The sequence below is a fragment of the Myotis brandtii genome, unplaced genomic scaffold, assembly GCF_000412655.1.
Source record: "Myotis brandtii unplaced genomic scaffold, ASM41265v1 scaffold158, whole genome shotgun sequence".
In the NCBI taxonomy this organism is placed as follows: Eukaryota; Metazoa; Chordata; class Mammalia; order Chiroptera; family Vespertilionidae; genus Myotis; species Myotis brandtii.
The window spans coordinates 1,917,545-1,927,598 of NW_005355753.1; the positions used below are offsets into that span (position 1 = coordinate 1,917,545).

Sequence of the window (10,054 nt, forward strand, 5' to 3'; positions counted from 1 at the left end):
CCACAGACCCTGAGAGGTAATAAATATTTGTTTCAAAATTTTGGAGTAATTTGTTACACAGCAATATATACAACTTAGGTCTGGCCAATCAAAGCCCCTCACCCGCCTCCCCTCTCTACCCCGGGCACAGTGCTGGCCAGGCTGAGCCAATCAGAGTAAAGTGCAGAGCTTTATAGGAGTTGTCCCAGGAGAGGCTGGGAATTCTGCAGTCTCCTCCCAGTGAATGGACAGTCCTATACTATCTTGTCACTTTCTCCCCAGCACCCAGAACTAGGCTGGGCTCAGAGCAAGTGCTCAATATTTGTGAAGTGACAGACAGGTTTATATCCAGCAAAGGGAGAAAATATGAGGGGCTGGCATGAAGTGGGTAGCACGGCAACCTCTTCTATAATATTATCTTAAATGGAACATGTCACCCAACATCGATAGAAAGCCATGTGTTTTTGTTTTCTGAATGTGATGCGTTAGAGCACAGTTCCTTCTTTAAGTTGGCTTTACTCAATTTTAATTGGCAGCGTTTCTAAAATTCCGAGGATCAATAGATCCGCTGTCTCCTCAATACTCCATTGCCGGGCGTCTTCCAAGGGGATGAATAAACTCCGTGGAGTCACAACATACTTGGCGGGTCAGGTTTGTCCTTTTCTGCTACCCACAGGCGTTGGCCGCTCTGAGGCACGTGCTGTAGGCTGCATTACCGATCTTTCAACAAGAAGCCTAAGCGTGACTTCCTTCAGAGGAGGCAGCAGGCGATACCGCGATGCAGCGATGTGCACGCTGCTGCCAGGGAGACGGCTCCTTCCCAAGCCAACAGCGTTTAGAAGAGCCCGCCCTGCCTGCCCCCGTCTCTGGCCTCCTTGGGCAGGAGGGAAGGACATATGCCCCGTGGGGGGTTTTTTGTTGCTATTTGTTTGGTTTTTTGCAGATGCTAAGTTAGGAGAAAATAGTGAAAGGTAAGTAGTTTTATAATGTCATCCTCGCACAATGCTGAAAAGTGGTGTCACTATGTCGCCAGCAGCCTCTGTGCTGACTCTGTCACGGCTAGAATGACATTTTTGTTGTCTACTTCATGCTTGAGGATTTAATGCACACTAAACACACCGACTGGGTGACTGAGCAGATACTCTGATTATGGGCACAGGAAAAACTGAGGTCACTAAGCTTGTGACTCTCAAATGTCTCACCTGCAGATGGCTACCGCGGCCAGGTAGGTAGATAAAAAATATAGACGATAGGGCATGGTGGAGACTGTGGTAAAATGAGAGCACACATTGCTCTTAAAGGAGACAGCCATGAGTCAGTTCTGTCAAATTATTTCCACATGGGAACCAAGGCTCAGTACTGCCAGTCTTTTGATTTTTTTTCAAGTGACTCTGAAAGCCAAGAAACTTAAAATATCGCATTTAAAAAAAATCTTGACAATGCCGTCAATTAAATAAAATTTTGTGCATGTGGCGCAAAGCTCATGTCCTGGCTGCATTAGACTATGGTTCTCCAATTTGCAACCTCTGTACCGGAGTCTATTTCAAAGCAGACATGGTAACAAGAGAGTTTGCATATATTAACTCCGTTTAATCATGTCAATTCTTAAACAAAAAATTTCCTCCAAGAGACAACAGTTCACAGTAACTGCAAAGCTTACTCACTATTTTTAAAAACACCAGTCATGCTTAGCATTCAAGGGTAATACTGCAGAACAGCTGTAAAAACTTTCACTAGGAACATCAGCTTCTGATTTTAAAAATTACAAATACTGAAGCATTTTGGGATCAGACATGGTAGTTTTGACATCGTCTGTTCATTTGATGAGTTTCTGGAAGATTGGAAAACGGTTCCTTTCTACTTGGATAAAGCGCTTACTCTAAACTAAACATTTTTCAAATGTAGAAAACAAACCAGCAAGCTACACATCCAAAGAGAAGCCTCCGGCCAGCTCCCACCCTGGAGTGCCGGCAGGAGCACCGCGGATCTGGAAGACGAATCAATGCGTACACTCGGCCTGGAGTCCTACCCCCAGGCTCGGCGAGGAGCGGGCGCTCACCTACACGTTAATGACAAACTCTGGGTTAGTATAGGAGAAGCCGGCAAACTCATTTTGGTCCAAGTTCATGATGAAGAGTTTGTCCGTGGGCGTGAGTTCCACAGGCTGTCTGGTGAACTCTTTGTCGAAGTTGGAGGTGTCTCGCTTGTCTCTCTGCCAAATGGAAAGCAGACACGTTAACACAGCACAGAGGGCAACGCGACCGAGGCGCGCCAGCCACGGGGAGCTGACGCCCTCTGGGGCGAGTGGGATGCCCCTCGGAGTGGCCGCAGGGCATGTGCGACCGCCTAGCTTGCGTTTCACAGCCGTGCTGGCTCCAGGAGAGAAAGCCTGCAACGTTTCTAAGGAAATGAGACATTGAATGTCTTTGAGGCCTGTCATAAAGTGGGGTGTGCTCTGTTTTTGGCTTTGAGATGAATTGAGTTGGGAACTGCTTCTCACCAGGTGTGACATCATAGAGTCGGTCATTGGGTGGAGTGTCCCCTGGCACACCACCCCAAGCCACCCGTGGCCAGGATGGGCTTCCTGTAAGAAGGAGAACAGCTGCACAAGCGCGCAGCTCCCCACAGCAGAGCGCCCGCCCTTGGGGAAAGGCAGCCATTGCTTCGTGAAAGGAGGGGCCGCACCCACCCTCACTCCCTGCGGCAGCCCAGGCGAGCCCGGGAAGCTCAGGAGCCCACCGCCGAGGCCGGGCCTGCAGCCAGAGGGCTCTCCCAGGTGACAGAGCCCACATCTAGTAACAAATTATAAGAAACAAAACCCAAAGCTTAACGTCAGGTCTGCAGGGGCAGCCTTACAACAAGCAAAACTCTCTTCTCCAAGTGAATCTGGCATTTCTTGGGGTGGGGAGCAGGCAGTCACCCCGGCTTGGGGCAGGTTTCGCCAGGGAAAGGGTGCGGGCTGACTCCCCACATCTGAGACAGGCTCGGGCCTCTGTCAGCCGACCCTCTCTTCCTGTCCTCACTACCCACGGCCAGGGGGAGCTGGAGTCCTCCCCCCACCCCCGCTGTGACCTGTGAGAAAACCAAGGCACGAGAAGGTGCGGTGACTTCCCCACGACCACCCAGCGGGTGAGTGACGTTACCCGACCACACTGCTCCCGTGAGGCCTCATCTCAGCCCCTCTGACTAGGGAGCAAGCCTGCAGGCTGGTTCATCACAGGACAACCCAGGATGCCACACGGTTCACTGGTGCCGGGCAGGCTGAAGCCCCATGGTAAAGAGGAGAGGGTCAGAGATGAGTGACTGGCTAACGTTGGCCAATCACCATCCAGGTTTTAGGTTCAACCTCCAATGGACACCGACTGATAAGGATCTCTCATTCCTGGGCTCATGCCCCTTTGCAAAAGGCCCTCTCACGAACATTCCTCCTCAGGCCGCTCCCCCGAGATAGGTAAGGTGTCCTCTCGGAGGTCCCCACCTCCGCTGGCCCTGTGTGTGGCCGTAGGAATGAGTGAGAAACCGGGGTACACTCCATTGAGCGGAGCCCGAGTGGAGCGGGCGGAGGATGCCCATGGAGCTGTTCTCTAGATGGGCCTCTCCTGCCACGCCCCGCCCCTCTGTCCTGTCCTTCCTGTGTCCTGTCCTGCCTGTCCCGGCTCTGCCTGTGTCACACCTGTGTTCAGAGAAAAGCTCGAGTGCACCTCTTCCTTCACTACTGCCGTGCACGCCTCTCTGGGCCCCACCCCCACACTTAGGAACCTTCTGATCTGCGTTGAACTTGCTGCAACCAGAAACTGACTTATTTGTGGCCTCTCCCAGGAGGGCAGGGCCTGGGTGTTTCTTCACTATTGTATTTCCAGGGCCACGAGTGGTCTCGGCACACGGCAGGCTGTCCACACTCTGTTGAATGGATGCATCCACGAGTGAAGAGCCCACGAAGGATGAGCCTCTTCACTTTCCCTACTTATAGCTGCTCCCCAGCCAGAGACTTCACTCTGGAGCGAAACAATGGAATGTGTGGCCGCTGAGCCTCTGGTCTCTCCCTGTCCATTTTGAGCCCCAGGGTGAAGTGAACTATTAGGCCCCTTTAAGGCCTGGGTTCCATGGGTACATGGGGTCCCGGTAAGTCTTGGGCTAGAGGGCAGGCAGCTGCCTCCTGGCGGGGATCCCCTGGTAACGCTGACCCCACGCGCCCTTCCCTGCCTCGGCTTCCCGCAGCCCAAGGCTCCTTTCCCACCAGCTCGATTCTGAAAGCCCTTCCTCCTTGTGCTGGTGATGACTCGTGCTGCTCCAAACAGCCACATGGTCCAAACAGGGCTTCCATATGCACTTGGTCCCAGAGGCAGATCTCCATCGACAATACCCCTGGATTTCAGCCTAGAAGTTGGGAGGGAACGGGCCTCTCTGTTGGGACAATTCCCGAGTTGACAGGCTCGCAGCCCCATGAGAAAGCCTCGCTCACCGAGGAGGGTTACGAATCCCACTGGCCTGCCTTACCTTCCCAAGTCACGGTGACCGTGGGCCTTCCTATCTGAGAAGAGGGGCAGGGTAAGAAGTCTCCAGAATGAAAAGCGGGTCTTAGATCCCGGTAGACAGCTAGTCATGGCTGACATGTTTAGGGTTCCTTGGCTTTCCTTGCTTAGTTGTTCATTCTCCCCTCGTTTTAGTTCTTTTGGAAAATCTCGGGCTGTGTCATGTAGAGGCGCCAGGCCGAGTGCAGCCAGGGCGTGTGCTGTGGGCAGCGTCCCCCGAGGGCCAGGAAGGGCCTCTGAGTGAGCCTCGGGACTCAGAACTGAGCTGAAATCCAGGCCCTCGCTCCAAACGGTGTCCGCCTGCTCAAGTCCCGTGACCCACGTTTGTTTGAGCACAGACACAGTGCTGTTGGCCTTCTAGAAGGAAACCCACCCCAGCTGCCCCTGCCTCCCTTCCCGCCCGCGAACTTCAGGACTGTCCCAGAAGCCCGGCTCCAGGGGCGCTGCTGCGCCTCTCCTTCCGCTCAAACCGCGGTCTACAGAGAAGCCCAACCCGAAGACCTGTGAGGACTTGGTCTTTCTTACCAGAAGCCGTCCCTGACCAACCCAGGGAGGCTATCCTTTGATGACAGCATGCGTTCAATGACTGCGTCAAGACTGCCCTCCGGGATGGCATCCTACGCTTCCCCATGGTGCTCCTGGCACCCAGCGCAGGCCTGGTATACAGTTGGTGCTCAATAAATGATGGCTGGGTGATGCATGGAGGGCAGAATACATGCACGATGGGAAAAATGAACTAATAGCTTTCTTCCTGGATCAATTTGCAAAGATGCTGTATGTGGAAGGCTGGCCTCCCGGTCTCCTGTGCACGGAAGTGTTGATGGAAGAGGGAACCCGGCCTCGGCCAGGGCCTAGGGCAACAGAGACTTGGGCTGGAGTTCATATTTCTGCACGCTATCAAACTTCTGGAAAATGATGACAGCAAGTGGGAAAATGTGGAGCAGTGGACATGTACAATGTATTCTTCCCATCTATCTAATTATCATCTATTCACCACCCCCCCCCCCAGCCCCCACCTGGCTACCTGGCTACCCTGGTCTCTAAAGTTGTCTCGGGTCATTTGTCAGCCACCCAGTGTTTCTCATGGTTTTTTCCCTCCTGAGAGCAGATCCAGGAAAGGCTGCTCACCCAACAGCCATAGGACGGACCTCAGCTAACCTGCCTGTGGGTAGTAGGCATTGCTCAGATGCCAGTTACAGAGAGAAAGCGTCTTGTGCTGAGTGTCAGGAACCGGGTTTGCGTCCCAGCTGGCTGACCCTGGGCAAGTCCTTCCTCCCTGCCGGTGGTTTCCCCCACAGCTAAGTGAGGGGGTTCTGCCCCATTTCCCTCCTCTCACCTCCCCAATATCCCTCTGGGACTCACGTTTGCCTTCCCCGAGGTCTAGATTGCTACTGCAGGCAGCCGCCGGGAGGCCCACAGCCGGCTGCGAGCAGCGGCGAGAGGCAGAGAGGGATGAAGGGCAGGTTTTCCTAAAGATGAGAAGTCTGACTGCAAGGATGTTTGTCAAGTTCCCTTGATGGTCTCTTAGAAGCCCTGGAGCTTCCGGAAACCACTCAACTGGTGATGAGAATTCTCTTTAGGCCTGAGAATAGCGGAGGCAGGAGGCAAGGATGGGGAACCACTGCCGTCCTCGTCTGTTAGACAGAAATGGGGTTCCTCCTGCCCACGGGCTTTCCTTGGGCCTCTGGGGCCTCACCAAGCTGCTTGCTACAGAGAATATCTAGTCCAAGCTGGGAGCAGTAGTGATTTTGATGAGAAAGTAAAGCGCTTGGGCCATGCTCCTAGCTGGCCCCTAATGTGGGCTGTGGGCTCTGATATCATGAGAGGGCCCTGGTCAGCTCGCCCCACCACCCCCAGGCCACCAGGAGGCCGTGACCGGCCCACAGCCTCGGCCTCGTCCTCTGCCTGGCTGAGCACGGGGCTGAGATTAAGCTCTGGGTTTCGCTCCTCTGTCCCGAAGCCTCGGAGGCCCCCTCTGTAGCCTGGGTCCACATTTTTCAAAGCCATTTTCCATGAAACAGCTTTTCTTTTCCTGTGTTCGCTATTGCATCTCAGTGCTAGAAGAAAAATGGCACGGGACACATCCAGACACAAATGGACATTTCCACACACATCTTGGGAAACCACATCGAGAAATGGCATCTTTCTCCGAGCACTTAAGCCAGCTGCACCCCCAGCCCCACCCACTGCCCAGGAGCCTGTGCCGCCCGGAGCAGCCTCCTTTGTAGACCCAAGCTGGTCACTGTGGTCAGTAACATTTGGACACATTTTTCGAAGCATGTAGTAACAAAAGGAGTATTTTTGTTTGTTTTTTTGTTTGTTTTTGCATTTGAACAACAACAGAAATAAAGCCCCAAAGCAAATAAAGTTTGAAATGTGATGTGAATCCTGGTCCTGGGACCGTGCGAGAGTGACCATGTCTCTCAGGAAATGGTGCAAATGCCCTTTCCAAGCAGTTTGGGGTGAGGGTGAGCAGGGACGCATCGGACCAGAGGTGACAGCAATGAGGTAGCACCCAAGCTGGTTGCCTTTTGACCCCTTAAGGTGCTTTTAGATAGAAACTTTGTAAAAAGCACAGTTTTGGAATTTTAAAAGGACTTAGACAATCTTCTTAACTTTGAGTCAAAAAAAACAAACCAAAACACAACAAAAATGTTATTTGTAGCACGTTCTTTTCAGAGCTCGTGGTGCCCCCCGAGCCAGAAAGAATGGAGAAATTCCCTCTAAGGCAAAGCAACCAGATCCTTGGACACCAGCCAGGCCGCTAGCACCCGGCCATCCACTCACTGGGCGGAAGAATCTAGATGGGATGGTTGGAGGGGGAGAATGTGTAAAAATGGCCATGCAGAGAAAAAGGAAAAGAAAGCAGGCGTTTCCTGTCCCCACTGGATCTGCCGGACAGGCATGCAGGAGGAACTGGGAGAGGACTTTGACAATGCGCTAATTATGCAGCCTTTTCGACAGGCATCCGCATAATCCCATCTTGTAGAGACGCTCCAAACTGCCTGAGGACATTTGTGTTCCAGGACATGGTCACTCTAGTCTCATCAGCAAATAAACATGGATGCAACTTGGCAATGAAAAATATGTCACCATGATGGCCGTCGAGCTCGAACGACAGAAACGAAGGACGGAGATCTACACATCTACTTAGCTCTTGACTTCAGGTTTTAAAAATTCAGAGTTAACAAAGGAAAATCCTTCGAATTCTGACTGGTCAATATTCCTGATGACTTCCTGGTCAGGAGGTGTGAGGACGGGTGGATGGCGGGTGAAAAACCGGTCGAAGTTCTCAGCGTTGCGCCCACACTATGAGAGGGGAAGAAAAGAACTTGAGGTGGGTGGACACAACACAAAGCAGAAAAAACAAAACTGGGTGTGGGTCTCTCCATCCCTTCCCTTTCACCACCTCTGTTTCAATGACCAGCCATGAGAGCAACAGAAAACGCAGAATTCTCATGACCTTCAGGAATGCCCTTGGGCTCCTGACCTTCGGTTTCTGTAGCTCTGAGCTGCCGCGGAGTTCCCCGGGCAGTCAGGAGCCGTGTGGCAGAAGCGTGAGATGGTGGGGCTGCAGGCACGTGCCATGTTTCTCACCCCTCCACCCCCCGAGCCAGCCAGGCTCATCTGCTGAAGGAGATGAATTCAGGCACCGGAGATGTTTCATGTGGCGAAGGATGCGAAGTCATGGCCGGCTTATACGTCACCTGGGAGATCTCAGCATTTAGCAGCAGGTCCCTCACTGTGCTGGCGGAGGCTCTCAGTCAGGGACCACGGACATTTCCTAGCCCAGCAAGTACCGGAGTTTACCAGCTCCAGTCAACAGAGAACAACCCCAAGACCTGGGTGTGGTGCCCACCGTGCCTGGCCCCCATGGGGGGGGGGGCGGGCGGAGCTGGTCCTGGATAAGCTATCGGCTTTAATCTCCTGGGGTAGGAGTAGCAGCCATCTCTCTCTACCAGAAGGGAGGATGTGGGGAGGAATGCAGACCAGAGCTTGGTGAGACTCTAGAGAGAAAACCATCGCCATTTCCCACCCACCCCACGGTCCTTCTATGTGAAAAGGTCCCGGTCTGAGGCAGTTATAACACGTGTGTGTGCATGTATAACACGTGCACATGCTAGTTCCCACCTAACAGGAAGGGAAAAGTCACTAAAACAGAAGTTGTTTGTTCTTTAGCAACAAAGCCCCCTGAGTCAAGCCCAGGTTAGCCCCAGCCTAGTAACACAGTGGTGGTAGTCGCTGAATTATGACAGCTAACATTCGCTACACCTTTACTACATGCCAGGACCTAGAACTCTCTTACATGCGTGATCTTATTTAACCTCCCAATGACGCTGTGAAGCGGGGTTGACATCCTGCTACGGGACAGATGAGGACACAGAGGAGAGCTGACATGCGGCCCGGTCTGCCTGGAGTCAGAGCCCAAGCTTCCAGAACGGCTGACAGGTTGGTAAGTTGATGAGGTCCCTGGTTTGAATGACAAAGAAAGGGAGGGTTCAGAAGGAGGACTATTTCTGTTTGGGGCCCAGTGAGACTCTGGGAGATGATGAGGGGTTGGAAGCACAGGTGCTGGACGGCAGGAGAGAGGCCTCGAAAAAAAATGTTTCAAAGACAGAATATGGAGGGCGAGAAAGAGGTCATCGTAATAGGAATAAAACCCCCTGAGCAGTTCCCAGGCCACAGACAACTGGCATTGCTCGGCGCTCTGCTCACATTGCCTCTCCGTGCACATCCCGCCCTGTGGTTAGGTATTTGGTTCGCACGGGTCCATGAGAAAACTGCCCCTAACACTTAGGGCGGTAGGAGCAGAACCAGGAGAGAGAACACCAGACGGGCTGGGGATGAGAGGAATAAAAACAAAGGGCACTGTTGCGGTAGGAACTTCTCCGAGAGCCGAGCAGGGAGGCCCTGCCACGGCCACTGCACTGGCAGCGGGAGGAGATGCCGGCTGCTGCCCACCTCGCTGGAAAAGGAGGGAGCTGAGAAGGCACGGAGAGCAGGCTCCTCTTTCAAGCTCTGCAGTCGGAGCAGAGGTATCGGGTGCGGGTGCAGGGGACTTAGCTCTCCGACCCCTCGGCCAAGGCTTCGTCGGGTTCGGGAAGAAGGAAGCCCATGCAGACATGGGTTCAAATGCAGGCATCGCGCCACTAGCTGTGCAGCTCCAGGCACGTTCTTTAAAGTGAACCAGACCATCTCATTCCTCCCACAGGGGTGTGAGCGCGGTAACAGGAGACGATGCGCGTGCCTGGTACAGTGCCTGGCACCCAGCAAGTGCCCCGCACACCCTCGCCGTGAGCGTCACCGAGCTCGTCTTCTTGCCCCACTACAGACCCCTCCAGGTAGCACACGCCCTGCAACGGGCATTCCCAGGACAGTGAGGTTGTAAGAACTGAGGAAACAGCCTTCATTTCCAAAAGGCTTGCATCAGACTCAGAGAAAGATCTGTGTTATCCCAAGCTAATTGCTTCAGTTTTTTCGTATCTTGGCTTCAGTCCTCAGAAAATGAGAAGTGACCGCCCCCCCCCCGCCCCCCCGCCACC

The 10,054-nt window shown here is 53.4% G+C and overlaps 1 protein-coding gene across 1 annotated transcript in view; it reads right to left on the reverse strand.

Moving 5' to 3' along the window:
* Positions 1 to 1,548: 1,548 nt before the first annotated feature.
* Positions 1,549 to 10,054, reverse strand: part of PRKCB (protein kinase C, beta) — a gene marked incomplete at its 5' end in the record, with an annotated part of 187,455 nt that continues 178,949 nt past the window's right edge. The window contains one exon of the mRNA XM_005862048.1: positions 1,549 to 2,191. Coding sequence (XP_005862110.1) covers positions 2,039 to 2,191 — 153 coding nt within the window. The remainder of the gene's footprint in view (positions 2,192 to 10,054) is intronic.